Raw genomic sequence first — 15,018 nt, 5'->3', positions numbered from 1 at the left:
GGTGGCACTCTGTGACAAGTCTTCATTTTCTCTGCGTCCTTTTGGAAAAGTCCTCCGCATAAAAGGGTTTATATTGGTTTCCAACACTATCAGAGCTATACGAAAAGATTATTCTTCTAACCAGAGAAAGGCATTTAAGGAATAACGTTTGAAGCCAGTAAATTATTTTTTAAAGCAACTGTTTATATTATATTCTTCACCCACGCTAGGTTAAATTTATTGATCATGAAATGAACCTGTCCAAGATAGTCTCCAGGGGAAACAAAGGTGGTATTACATAGTGACATGATATGGTGATATAAAGACTCAGACTTCTAAGTCATACAGACTTAAGATAGAATCTTACCTTGCCCCATACTAACCACTTTTGGTTGGGTCATTTATGAGAATACAAGTCCATAATCCCTCATACAGAACAGAGGTCAGATGAGTTTTGAAATTAAAATTTTTTTCCAGATTTTAAAAAGGTAATAGGGTTACATATATCATATATTACCAAATAACTCCAGCAAGATCTGAAACAGTACCCCATAATAATTTACTTCATTTAAAAAGATATGCAAGTATCAGTGACAAAGTAGGTTAGGATTATTAGCTATGGATCAAGGATTAGGTAACAAACACAAGACTTAAAATTAAGATTATATATTCAATAAATACATAACCTGTTATACCTTTTTATTTCTGAGGTAGGCTTTCTTGGCTGAAACCCGTCCACGTCTCGCTTCCAGCTGGCGTGCTTTCTGCTGAAGTTTCTGCAGCTCTTCTCTCTGTAAGTGCACCGACGCTGCCATCTCTTCCTTCTCCAGCATGGCCTCCATGCTTTCGTAAGTGTCATAGTACACCACTTCATCTCTCTTTTCTGTTACAGAACAGCAACAAAGGGTAATATTTAAGTGCAGGGACTACAGGAGACAGAACAGGGTTTTAATCCATGTAACAGCTCTGTCACCTCAGGAAAAGCCATGATCTCTTATAAAGTCTTCCTTTCAATCTTTTCAATCTTTTTATTCAGTCTTTTCAAATCTCTTATTCAATCTTTTCAAATCTCTTATTCAATCTTTTGTGGACTTATGTGGTTAAATGTACACAATACCTGATATAAGTCTTTTAATGCTTTCCAGTTGTGCTGTCAACAGTAACTCTTCACACTTCAAGATTTCAAACTGTACTTCGTACAATTGAAGTTGCAGGTCATAATAATCAGCTTCTAACTGATCCAATCGGGCTATGGCTTCTGTACCACCCTGCAAACTCTGCATCTGCATTAAAAATAATGTAACATTTCTTGTTGGTGGGGAGAAGAAAAAAATCACATTTTAAGTTATAATTAGAAATGAAAACTAATTGGACAGGATATATCCATAAAGCAACTATTCTAAGAAAGAAACTTATACTCAAGAATAAAGCTTTAAAAATGATGTAAAACAGTAATAATTAAAATGTATGGTTTTAAAAATAATTAGGCAAACAGTAAAAATAAGATCTTAAAATCTTGTTTATACTTCACCTCATCCATATTTAGGATAATAATATTTGAATTATCCTGACATAAATATTAATGGTGTCCCTTTCACTCTCAAAAGTGGTTGCTAGTTATGCACGTATCCTTTTCATGTAAGGTACATGAGTAAGATTAGGCCATACTCGGTTAGTTATAACAGAGGGGTACAGGTTTGGTCAACTTCACACATCCAGGGCTTTGTTTTTTCTTTAAGGTCACAGCCTGGCTAGCTGCTGGGATCTGTTGACTGGAGAACAAGGTGAGTAGATGGGAGTTGGAGCAGCATGACAAATGCCTTCTGTGGAAATCCTTACAAGCTACATAATGATCACTTTTAGTATCAAGTAGATAAGCTCAGGGTCCTACAATGAACCTAAGGTGGGATTCAGAAATTTCTGTGCATGTCTCATGAAGTGGTGGGTGGACTTGCATGAGACTTGTTTGGGTTGGTTGACTGGCTTTTAGTCTTGAAGTGAGAAGGAAAAGATATTTTGCCAGACATCAGAAGAAAACCACTGTAGCATAAAGTATAAATCAGATAATTATTCCTAACACCACTATTTCCACATATTTCTATTTGGCTCTTTGGAGAAAGATGGGTACAAGCAGCAGCTTTCCATGCATCTGTAAGATGGGAAGTATAGGCACAGTTTTCTGGTGTGAGAGAGCAAGTATTCTTCCAAGAACAGTTCTTATGAGAACATGGCACAACCACTTTCAGAGTGTAAAGGTTCATGCTTAGAAGTCCAGGAGACTCGTGGCACAGGTATCAGTTTGCTGCAAACTAGAAGCATTGGTGACAGGTGGCATGCCAGGGAGTGACTGCCAAAGGAAGCGAGGGAAGAACAGAGAGGAAAAAGAGAAATCTTTATGAGCTCAAGTGAGACATCACCTGAGGCTTCCAGAATAGCAGCAACATACTTGACTAGTAGTTCTGGGAGAGCCATGGCATCAAAGACAGTGAATCCTTATTGCTACAAAATAATCCCTTCACGTTGGTGAGATTGGTGAAACATGTTAGCACATAAAAAGAGTATTTTTGAACAAGATTTCAACCTTCCTTTACATTCTAGATATCCATACAGTTCTACCCAATCATTTTGATGTTTTTGTCTTAGTATATAATTTCCAGTTCCTTTAATAAAAAGTTTGAACTGCAAAGCAACAGGCTGTTGTCTAAATGTGCAATGCTATATATTTTAAAATAACCAGATGAATTAAATACAGTGCTATTTAATACAAGTTATAAAGATTTTATAAATAAATATTTAATAAGTTATATAAGTTGTTAAGTCAGTGATCCTGCAACATTAGGAAGTATGTTATGAGCAACAAACAATAAATATAGAACAAATCCCAAATGGGCTGAATTATAGTGGCTCACGGAAGAGAATTTTTACAAAATGAAATCCTGATGCTTTTGTCTTAAGTCATAAAAGGAATCTAGGAGTGATTTCTTTCCTCAGACTCCTAGTCTCACTTTATTTTTTTTTACCCTCACCCAAGGACACACTTACTGATTTGAGAGAGAGAGGAGAAGGAAGGGAGAAAGAGAGGGAGAGAAACAATGATATGAAAAACACAGATCAGTTGCCATTTGTATGTGCCCCAACCGACTGGAGACTGAACCCACAAACCTAGGCATGTGCTCTAGCTGAAAATCGAACCCATGCCCTTTTGGTTTGTGGGATGACACCCAACCAACTGGGCCATACCAGCGAGGGCTAGTCTCACTTTTAATTACAAATGTATCTTTATATACTATCTTGGGGCTCTCGAACATGTTTGGAGACCAAAGCCCCAGGATGCATCTTCCTCTGTTATTTGTACCCATACCCTCTATGAGCAAAGAATGAAAATAGGTAAAATACATAATGTTAGAAGGCTTTATTCTCTAAGTGGGAATTATAGTCAGTAAAGCCTTGGTATGAATCAGTCTAAAAGCCTTCATCTATGATCAGTTCTCCAGTGATACTTATTCAGGTCCAGCCCAGGCTTGTTAGTTCCATCTTTACTACCTCCAGTTCTTGTCAGCTGGAAGTGACCATCATCTGCCATGTTCTGACACTACGCTAAGGCTTCCCCTACCACTCTTCTACCCAATCCTTTGACTAGGGAGGGAAGTTCAAAGTCCCCTCCCTGTTGGCATACCTTTCCATTGTCAAATGCCTCAACTGCAAGAACGATACTTTGATTCTTGCACAGGGTCAACGTACCTTAGAAACACTGGAGATGCATAGTGATACCACAATACAGAGAATATCAAATAGCAAACTAAGAAAAGGAAGGGGGTATTCTCTAACAAAAGTGACCTCACCCCCGATTTTCTGGTTGAGTTAGTTCCATTCAGAACAAGAGAGTTCAGAGGTGTATTTGCCATGTCAGGATTTAAAAGGAGACAAAACCTCATCAGAGACAGAAATGCAGACAAGGAAATCTGTTAAATACCAACCTCTGAGAGAACAAACAATAGGGCAGTGGTGGGCCTCAGGAAAGGTTAAGGGGTTGTGGAAAGGACTTTCATGGGATAAGCTAAGGAGAACAGCATTAAAGACAAGTCAGGGAAATCTGGGAGGGCAAAACAGTGCTCTGAGGTTTATCTAAACTTCAGCACGGAGGTGGTATCTTCAGTAAAAGGCATAGAAGGTAGAAGAGGTAGGGAGCAATGGAGCAAAGGTTACATTGCTCCAAATCTCTTCCCTATAACATCTGAAATTTCCAGACTGCTTTTTCCCTGGTGCCTAACTCAGCTGACAGCCACAGAACTAAGGGAAAGGGAAGCCAAAGTAGAAGAAGCACCAATTCCGGACAATGGAGCTGGGCAGAGAGGGCAGGTGCCATAGATGAGGTATCTTTGTTAGACCTGGGGGCAGTGCTTCCCCAGACAAGAAGGAAGCCTAAGAAGTAGGCTAAGTGCGAAAAATTTTTAAAAATAAAAATAAAATAAAATAAAATAAAATAAAATCACTGCCAATGAAAACTGCTACCTTGAAATTTTACTCAGCTCAATTTTCACCCTCCTAATCTTTTGATACTAGGATATCAAGACCCCAAAGCAAACTGTGACTTTCTAATGTAAGTAGTACCAGGTAGTACCACCAATGTTGAAACTAGTCCCATTCTCCCAATCCCTACAAGGGTAGTCTTTCCACTAGACAAAAGTGGGGAGCATCGTTCCAGTAAATATGAAAAAGGAAACAAAGAAAAATGTTTTTGGAGTAAATCTAGCAAGAAACGGAAGTACATGAAATACTAGTTGACATCTTATATCCCCATAAGTGCATCATACACTACTGACCCCACAGATGATTGTTCCTTTCCCCATTCACAATAAAGATATAGTTTTCACATGTACTTATTTTACTGGCTGTACTATACCATAAAAATAAACAGAAAGCAATTTGTATATACTAAATTTTTATGCCCCTGTCTTGTCTTTCACCCCACTGTGCTAGAAAACCCCTTGACATGCAAGGGTCTGTGAAAAACAGGACTTTCAGAATATTTGTGGGTTGAGCCAACAAAGTAGCCAACAAATACTCACTGAATACCCACCACTGTGTGAGTTAGAGAACATGGCAGCAAATAAGAAACGATGCAAGGGTTCAGATTAGTTAATAAAACCATGCACAGCATAAGAGAAAATAACATTAAAGGCAAGCTTGGCAAACACTCAATCAAGACTAGGTTTTTTACAGAAAGAAAGAAGGAACTCCTGCCCTTTGTGACAGCATGGATGGAACTGGAGAGCATTATGCTAAGTGAAATAAGGCAGGTGGTGAGGGACAAATACCACATGGTCTCACCTGTAAGTGGAACCTAGCCAAAAAACCAAAAATGAGCAAACTAGAACCACAGACTTGGAAATAAAGAACAAACTAGCTGTGACCAGAGAAGGGGGATAGGGATAACAGGGGAAAGAAAGGGAAGGGGCAAGCAAAGGAACACGAATAGAGGACTCATGGGCATGAGCAAGGGGAGGACTGAGTATGAGAGTGGGAAGGGGAGGGTGAGCAATGGGGAAAATGGTGGGACAACAGTAACTGAACAACAAATTTTAAAAAAAAGGTCTTTATGCCTTTACATTTATATACATATATAGAGAAAATTTGTAGATAATTTAGAAACTGAAGGACAGTGTAAATAAAATAAAAATAGCCTGTTATCCCCCCCCCACACACAAAAAGACTAGCCCTTTTATATGGAAAAGATGGGAAGAACACGAGACTTAGAACCAGACAAACCTGGGGTTCCACCAATAATAGCTGCACAAATATTGACAATGCATACAAGCTGACAGAACTACCTAAAATTTGACATTTCAGAAATCTTTAAAAATGGAAAATATCCACAATTTCTTTGATGTCTAAACTGATCTCACAATCCATTTGAGAAGATGATTTGAACTGATATGAGTCTCTATTCCATTTAATGTAAATATCTGTATGTTTCATCACTGGAATCCTAACACTTGTCTGGTAGTTATATGCACTAAATTGGCTTTTGAAAATATGGAAAACTGAGAATTCTGAAACATATGTGGCTTTAGGGGTTTCAGATAATAGCTTATGGGCTTACAGCATAAAGGGTTATGTCTGAAAATTAAATGAGATAATATATATAAAGCACTAAGGACAAGACCTGAAACATTTAAAACTTTTGTTTATTTTATTTCTAACCACTATAAAAATGTGGCTTAGATAGCTAAAATAGAATTTTATACTTAAGTAATATTATAGTTCTTAGAGTGAAACTTAGCTTTTTGTACTTAGAGGCTTTGAAATTTCTAATGTGCAGATATGAAACACACTCACTCTGCTTACTGATAAATAAGTTAAAAACACAAAGTCAGCCTCTTTGCCTCAACAAGCACCCCAGTTTCACAACCTATGTTCTTTTCAGAAAGGCCAATATGAAATGCAAATAAACATTTTAAGCATGGGATTACATTTTCCCCACCTTTTATTCCTTTCCTTGATACTTGATACATACATCAGAATACTTGATATACAGATAGAATGATAATATCTAATATTTATTTTTGAGTTCTTACTTTATGCCAGGTACTTTGCTAAATGATTTATACACATTAACTCGTAAGTCCCTAGAAAGCATATGTTATTTATATTTTACAGAGAGGTTAAGTAATTCACTTAAGTGAAAATCTATAACTCGGTCCAATATAGCAGCCCCAAGCCACATATGCCTAATTAAATGAAATAAAATGAAAAACTCTGTTCCTATGACACATAAGTCACAATTCTGCTCCTCTGTCATGTAAGTCTCAATACATATGTGGCTAGTAGCTAACCTTATTGAAAAGTGTAGATATAGAACATTTCATTTCCATCACTGAAGGAAGTCCTGCAGAATAGCTGTCTCTACATCATAAGCTCATGCCCACTACAGTATACTGTAAATGCTCAATAAATACTAGATGATTTACATAAACGGATCCAGAAGGCTATAACCTTAATTAATAATAATTTAGCCACATGCTTTTAGGAGAAAAACAAAATAATGAAATAGAAGGAACTAGCCTCAGGATTGGTGTGCGCATGTTCGCGCGTGCGTGTGTGTGTGTGTGTGTGTGTGTGTGTATTCAGCTCAGTATTCCAGACGTTTATGTATGTTCACAGAGATGACTTCAGAATCATAGTTTTAAAAAAATGAATGGGATTGGTTAAAATCCTCTGTCAAGACAAGTCAGCACACTGATACATTTTTAGAACTTTCAACCAGAAGCATTGGAATCCAGAGGGTTTTCTGGTTAATTCCCTATTAACCAGAGAACATCATTAATAGAAGATAACAGTCCACAAGTTAATTGAGACATAACTATTTTCTATGATTTGTTTCATGATGGCACCTTAATTTTAGTCATTCTTATTTCAATCAATAGCTATAAAGAGAATCCCTTATTTCACAATCCTAACCCTGTGTGATTATATGTAATTTAGTCTTATCCAGTGGTTTAAAATATGTCTTTTAAGATCTGTAAACAATAAAGATCTGAAAGTAAAGATGTATTTGGATAGTTAGATTGTGCTATTGTTTTTAAATCTGGGTTAATGTGGAGTATACAACTAAACGAATGGAATAAGGTAATCACAACTAATTAAACTCACCCTTTCAAAAGTATCAGGCCAAAAAGACATTGGAATTTTCTCGAGTTTTTGATGGGAAAGTCTGAATACCAGCAGACAATCTGGTCAGAGGCTCAGGTACAGATAGATGATCTGGGAACCTACTAAATTTGTGCAAAGCTGTGCAAAGGCGCATTTCTCTGACTACAGTGTTCCCAGCTTTAAAACTATTAAAGGGGCAAGTAGTCTGTGACCTAAAAAAAGGTAAGAATTACTACAATAAAGACTCAGTAACGGTTAAAAAGAACACAGATTAAAAGGAATTGTACTTATTCTTAAGTACTAGTTCATTTAGTTAAAGAAAATTTTAAAAGTTAAACAGAATTTTGCTTGCCTAGGTGACATTTAATACTTCAGCATTAGTTTAGAAATTTTGTTTCAAGTTTAGCATTATACTCATGACAAATATTACTCAATATTTTCAATTTAATTTGTTTTTAATTTTTAAAGTGTTTTGTCACAGGAAGTTTTTTGTTTTTAAAATAACCTAGGGGAACACAACATAATGACATTTTTAAAAGAAAAGTCTCCCCATTAACTTAAGTCATAGGGTAATAATGTATTATAAAGCCTTCGCTGGCAAATTTGTTTGGGATGGGCATAATAACTGACATTTGTTCTCTTTCTCATGAGTAATGTGGTCACCTTGTATTAATGCTAATAAACCTGGTAGAGTGCATCATCACAAATACATATAAAAGGCACAATGCATATATTATATACACACAACAAGTATAAACCTGGCAAGAATGACTGACAGTTTTACCAAAACCTTTGAAGAATTCAAACACAATACAGAACATCAAAAAAACAGACTATTAAGGTAACAGGATGGCCTCAAGGAAAATGAACCCACAGATAATCATCACCCCAGATTCTCAGCCCATTCCAGCCTCACCCTTCCTCTACCAGCCCGGCCAATTCCAGTCAGAACAATGTTCCTGCAGTAAGCCAGTGGTCAGAACTCTTACCCTCAGCAGCTCTTTCAGGCACTCTATGTTGTTAGTACAACTCATTATCAGCCTGGTTAGAGTAATAAAGCTGCTTCACAGGCAATACAGTGCTAGGATTTTAAGTCTTAAAAGTTCTGAAATTTAAGAAAATTTGAGACAGCTCATAACATAAAGAGAAAAACTAACTAGAAAAGGAGAATGCAATAGAAATGCCTCAGAGGAACATGAGATGAGGCTGAAATCCTTGTAAAGAGATTCTGCATATGAAAGGTAAAGAAGTTCCAGGGCAAGACAAGCTCCAATTTTACCTTTCATAACAGTACCAAATAAGAAATTGTAAGGGAAAATAAAACTACAATTTAAAATTCATTCACAAAAAGATTTCTTTCTAGATCACAGCAGTGATACATTATAGAGTAGCTCATAAACCATTTTTTAAAAAAGAGATAAATATATGCACTTTTAAAAATGTCAATGAGAACTATCTTGGTAGTCCTCCTAAGCCCCACAAGTTTCATGAAGCTATATTAATAAAAGCAGAGATAATATTTTGTTCTTCTCTACAGACAAAAATATACTACTTTCACAAATATGCAAGCAATGTTTTAAAAACCAATATAGTCAATCTACAGAGTGGGAGCAAATATTTATAAACTATATATTATTTGATAAAAGACTTATATCTAGAATATACAAAGAACTCTTTCAAATTAGTTAACAGAAAAAACCCAACTTAAAAATGGGCAAAAAATTTGAATGTCTACCGAAACAAGCTATCTAAAGTGGCCAAAAAGCACACAAAAAGATACTCGACATCAATGCCATCAAGGATTGCACATTAAAACCACAAGATACCACTTCACACCCACCACAATGGCTACAATGAAAAGACAAATTATAAGAATTACTGATCATGTAAAGAAAGATGTGAGAAATTTTAACCCTCCTACAATGCTACAGGGAATGTAAATGGTTCACAGCTGCTTTGGAAAACAGACTCCCAATTCCTCAAAAGGTTAAATAGTTTCACACCTAGATATATACCAAGATAAATAAAAAACCTGCACATGAATGTTCATAGTAGCATTATTCATAACAGCTCCAAAAGAAAAACGAACCCAAACATTTATCAACTGATGAATGCATAAAATGTGGTATAATCAGGTAATAAAGTGTCACAAAAAAGAAGAGGAAGAAGAAGGGGAGACAGGAGGAGGAGGGAGGAGGAGAAAGAGGGAGAAAAGGCAAAAGAAGAGAAGGCAGAAGAGGAAGGAAAAGAAAGAAAATAAGCACCAATGCATGCTACAACATGGATGAATGTTGAAAACATTATGCTAAGTTGCTAAGTCAAAAACACATATTTTATGATTCCACTTATAGTAAAATGTGCAGAATAGCAAACTTATAGATATTGGAAGTAGATTAGTTGTTACCTAGGCCTGGGAGGTTTTGAAGGGAGAGTGAGAAATGACCACTGATGGACACATATTTATCTAAGGTGTTATGAAAATGCTCTACAGTTGAATGTGTGACAGTTGCATAATTCTTTAAATACATTAAAAACCACTGAATTGTTCACTTTAATTTTTTTAATCCTCACCCAAGGATATGTTTAATTTTAGAGAGAAAGGAGGGGCAGAGTGAGAGAAAAGGGAGAAACATCAACTGGTTGCCTCCATTAAGTGCCCTGATCAAGCATAGAACCTGCCACCTAGGTATATGTCTTGACTGGGGAACAAACCCACAAAGGTAATGGTTTGAGTATAGTATAATCAAGTCTACCAAAATGTTACTGACTTAGGATTTTTGCTAAATTTTTCTAGGTGGTGAAACTTTCTTAATAATTGAAAGCTTTGAATGTTACAGTATAAAATTTTTAACAGATAGCAAAGAAATTCTGACATCAACCTCCTTTTTGTTTTAACAGTGCATTGCTGCCCACATTCCTACTGTGATGCTGTGAAAATACTATGTGTTTCTAACTGTTCTATCAGTGGCAACCCAAATCACAGGCCCCGTCATGAGTGATAACATTTCATGAATCAGTGCAAAATAAACAGTTGCATGTAAAGTAAGAAATATGTCAGTCTTGTACAAAGACAAAAATCAAACTTAATTTGTAAAAAATTTAATATTTTTCTGAGTTTTGTGTTACCTCTTCTTTTAGTGCATGTTTCCTCTGTTCCAAACAGATCTCTTTAGCCCTCATCATCTGCAGAGTCTCCTTAGAAACCGCATACTGGAGTTTTTCCATACGTTCAGCGGCTGCTGCCCAAGATGCTTTACCAAATTTCTTTTGATCTGCTCGCATTCGATCATACACAGCTGTTAATAAATAAATTTTTAAAAAGACATTAAGATATACAATTTGATACTAGAGAATTCGAAAAGCTTAGCTTTCACTGACCACACATGCAGAGATAAACATACAAATCCTACCACCATGACAGCCCTAAAATATAATTCAACAGTATCTTACATTTTAATATCTTCAATAAAAAATTTAAGTAATCATCCTCAAAAGTAACTTTATAAAAATGAAACTGAGTTGTCAGATTAATTTCAAAACTTTAAAAAATACTCTTTTACATGTCTGGTGTTATTAAATTTCAAAGTTTCTATAAAAAATTTTATTCTCTGAAGTTTATATATTTTTCTGGGTTAGTTGAAATATTCAAGATTATTTCAAATTATTTAAACCACGTGCTAAATTTATCATTTTGCCTTCTTCAACAATATTGCAATAATCTGATGTAAAAAGAAATAAATCCTACATGTTAACATGGAAGTTATTATGAGAAGGTTAAAGTTAAAGTGGTACAAGTACCAGCGAAGACACCTGACTTACCACCCAGCCCCTGCACACACACACACACATACACACACCCCCCACAAAGGGAGAAATGGAAAACATGTTTGCCACAGCAGAGGCCTGGGTCAAGAGATACTTCTTGACAATCAAACAGCTAATGTTCTCCTGTTAAAGAAGCTTATGACTGATAATAGTATGGTACTGGCTCATTCTGGGTTGTTACACAATTAGCCCACCATCCTCATGCCCAACCACAATCTGATTAGTACCTAATGTCATCTTTCAGTCAGTATACATTCAATAGTTTCTCCAATATGTTCTAAGGTGAGTGATAAACATTTTGTACTGCTACTATGTCCTACCATCTTTTACAAAGTATAGCTTAGTAAGTTTTGCCTCAGACTTTTATAAGTCTTAATTTTTTTTACAATAATACATGTACATACTTAAAAATTAAAACTTGTAGACAGCCTTATAATGAAAAATAGCAGTTTCTCACAATTGGCCCTCCCCCACTCTTAATCCAATGTGCAAATGCAACCAACTTTTAATTGCTTCTAGTATTACCTCCATATAGAAATAATGCTATTTTTTGATTCACAGTTTAAAATTATTTGTTGAGGTCCTATTATGATGGATGAGAAATTTGCTTACTTAGAATGTCTTTTCAATAAGTTATCGGTTATTTCAGTTTCCTTGTTTTTCTGTGGCTTTTACTGGGTTGGCCAAAAAGTCCACTTATTTTTTTCCATAAAATAAAAGACACAGTTTTCCTTTTCATAAATAACTTTAAATTTGGATATTTTGAGTATACTGGCTATCTCCACAATGGTATAATGTTGATTGTTCTCAATTAATGCCTTGATTTTATCACTATCAACTTCAACTGGGCTACCTAACCACAGAGCATCATCCAGCGAGAAATGTCCAGCATGAAACTTCACAAACCACTTTTGACACATTTGATCAGTTACAAGCACCTTCTCCACACACTGCACAAATCTTTTGCATTTCAGTTGTGTTTTTACTTTTCTTGAAATAATAAAGCATAACATGCTGAAAATGTTATGTATTTTCTTCAATCTTTAATATTAAAATGGCCACACAAAAATTCACCAATTTTTGTGTGAATTTTTTAAAAAGCATGCTGATATAGCTGTTATAATACAATCCAAGAAAATTGTTTTGAATGAAGTTAAAGACAAGTAAGTGCTACTAGAGCCATCTTACGAAAAAAATCAGACGGATTTTTTTGCTAGTCCAATAAATGCTAGCATATAAGAGGTAATGTTTAATTCATAATCTTACTCTGTACCTCAATCTCAGTATTTCTAGTCATGTTGGTTAAATATGAAATGATTCTGCCTTTTAAATTTCTGCCCATTTTTAAAAATTGTGTTACAGTATTTATGCAAATACAAAATCAATAAAGTAGTGCACTGCAGGAAAAGAAAATGGCAGGAGGTTTGGAGTTAGAGAGCTTTGAGTTAAATTCCCAATTCTAACCATAACTGACATGTAACTTTTGGCAAGAAATCTAACTGTTCTTGGTCTCAGTTCCCTTGAGTGAAAAAAGGAAGGACATATAGGACCTAGTCAGAAGGCTTTTATGGGAGTTAAATGAGGATGATAGGTATTCAAATGTCTCTCCCACTTCACAAGGCTATATTAATTAAATATATGGTCTGTTCTATTTCTTTTCTTTTCTTTTTTTCTCATATACAACCACCACAATCATTCACATTTCTATGAAGTTATATTATTTTCAAAGTACTTTTTTCATATATTATCTCTATCTGCCCAGCAATCCTATAGAATAGATAAGGTATGCATTACTAATACCTTCTACATAATATACATATCTGAGGAGTTTAGGTAACTTAAAAGCAAGGTCATACACCTACAGTAAGTAAAGTGAAAACAGTTACCCACTTTGCTTAAGCCCCTAGTCTACTATCTCTACTATTTTTACCTGAAACTATAATCATAGCAAATAGTCAAACATTCTGCACACTTGCAAATAGTCAGGAGCCTCTTCTCTTGCTCCCCACTTCAGGACCAATCATGTCTAGGGAGCACCTCCCTGTCTTAATTCAGTCTCAGGTTGTTATCTACCACAAGACCTAGACAATACTTTGTGTTTCAACACCTTTAGATGGATCGCATTCTTATGTATAATTGCTCTTCACTTCACCTGTAATTATTTCCCACCAGCTCAGGAATACAAAAGGTAATGAGAAATGTTATTTGTGAATAAATTGGAATACCCCTAAGAACAGTATTGGAATACCTCTAAAACAGATTTTTCTCCCCCTCTGCTGGCAAAAAAAAAAAAAAAAAAATTCTTGCTAAGATGACCATTTACATTATCAGGATAACAACTCTGTAATAATACTCTATGATGATCATTAACTGTAAAAAAATCTCTGAAGGTGACACAGTCCTGGTGTTTACAAGGTACCTTGTTAAATCTATTTTTAAAAAACCTTAATGTTCTAACATATGTGTATACTTGTCAGAAACAGGCCCATTTAAGATGTTTTTAAAAGCTAAGTAGTAATATATCAAAACTGGGTTATATCTGGCTTTGCATAAGAAAGGAAAAAAATAGTGCTTTTTACTTTTCTTCTAAAAAGAGAAGGTTATCTTTTTTAAAGGTTTAAAAAAATTTTTAATTTTAAACATTTTATTTATTTTTTTAAGTTTTTATTTATTTATTTTTAGAGAGGGAAGGGTGGAAGAAAGAAAGAAACATCAATGTGCGGTTGCTGGGGGCCGTGGCCTGCAACCCAGGCATGTGCCCTGACTGGGAATCAAACCTGTGATGCTTTGGTTCGCAGTCCACGCTCAATCCACTGAGCTACACCAGCCAGGGCGAGAAGGTTATCTTCTGATTGCAAACATAAAGGAAGGCTATTACTCAAAAGCATAAAGCCACAGAGAAATCTTCATGCTTGTAAGAGATTACATGGGAAGAGGAAAACATGCTCAGAAAAAAGAAAAGGAAAGAAAAAAAAAGATCAAGCAAACTAAATATCTCCTCTTGTTTGGGCTCAAATCTTCCTGCTACAATAAAATCACCAGAACTGAGATATAAAATGTCTACAATGACTTTGAGGAAGTAACTGGAACCCTAGAATGTCACTCACCATACAAAAATGTTTTGCCTAAAATTGGAGAAACAAATTATAAAGTAAGAGCAATAATCAAAAATTACATACAACTATAACCAATGACCTATGAACTATATATGAGAATATATACAGAATCATGGCAATTATGTAATAAGCCAAAAAAATTAACAGAAACAAAGTGGTTGAATAAGGCTGATAGGATTACAGATGTGAAGTTTCTTTTCCTCTAATATTCTAAATTTCTGTAATAGATATATATATATTCTTTTTTTCTAAATATTTTATTTATTTTTAGAGAGGGAAGGGGGAGAGAGAGAGAGAGAGAGAAACATCAATGTGCGGTTGCTGGGGGTTATGGCCTGCAACCCAAGGATGTACCCTGGTTGGGAATCAAACCTGGGACACTTTGGTTCCCAGCCCGCGCTCAATCCACTGAGCTACGCCAGCCAGGGCTAGATATATATATTCT

At 35.5% G+C, this 15,018-nt stretch overlaps 1 protein-coding gene across 2 annotated transcripts in view; it reads right to left on the bottom strand.

The window, feature by feature from the left end:
* The window catches only part of JMY (junction mediating and regulatory protein, p53 cofactor), a 101,868-nt gene that overhangs the window by 21,561 nt on the left and 65,289 nt on the right, over window positions 1-15,018 (bottom strand). For both annotated transcript variants that reach the window (XM_036020457.1, XM_028507524.2), the window contains exons 4-6: window positions 10,759-10,928; window positions 1,097-1,262; window positions 675-862 (exon numbers count right to left, since the gene is read on the bottom strand). In XM_036020457.1, coding sequence (XP_035876350.1) covers window positions 675-862; window positions 1,097-1,262; window positions 10,759-10,928 — 524 coding nt within the window. The remainder of the gene's footprint in view (window positions 1-674; window positions 863-1,096; window positions 1,263-10,758; window positions 10,929-15,018) is intronic.

The sequence above is a fragment of the Phyllostomus discolor genome, chromosome 3 (genome assembly GCF_004126475.2).
Source record: "Phyllostomus discolor isolate MPI-MPIP mPhyDis1 chromosome 3, mPhyDis1.pri.v3, whole genome shotgun sequence".
In the NCBI taxonomy this organism is placed as follows: Eukaryota; Metazoa; Chordata; class Mammalia; order Chiroptera; family Phyllostomidae; genus Phyllostomus; species Phyllostomus discolor.
This window is presented reverse-complemented; position numbering and strand designations above follow the sequence as displayed.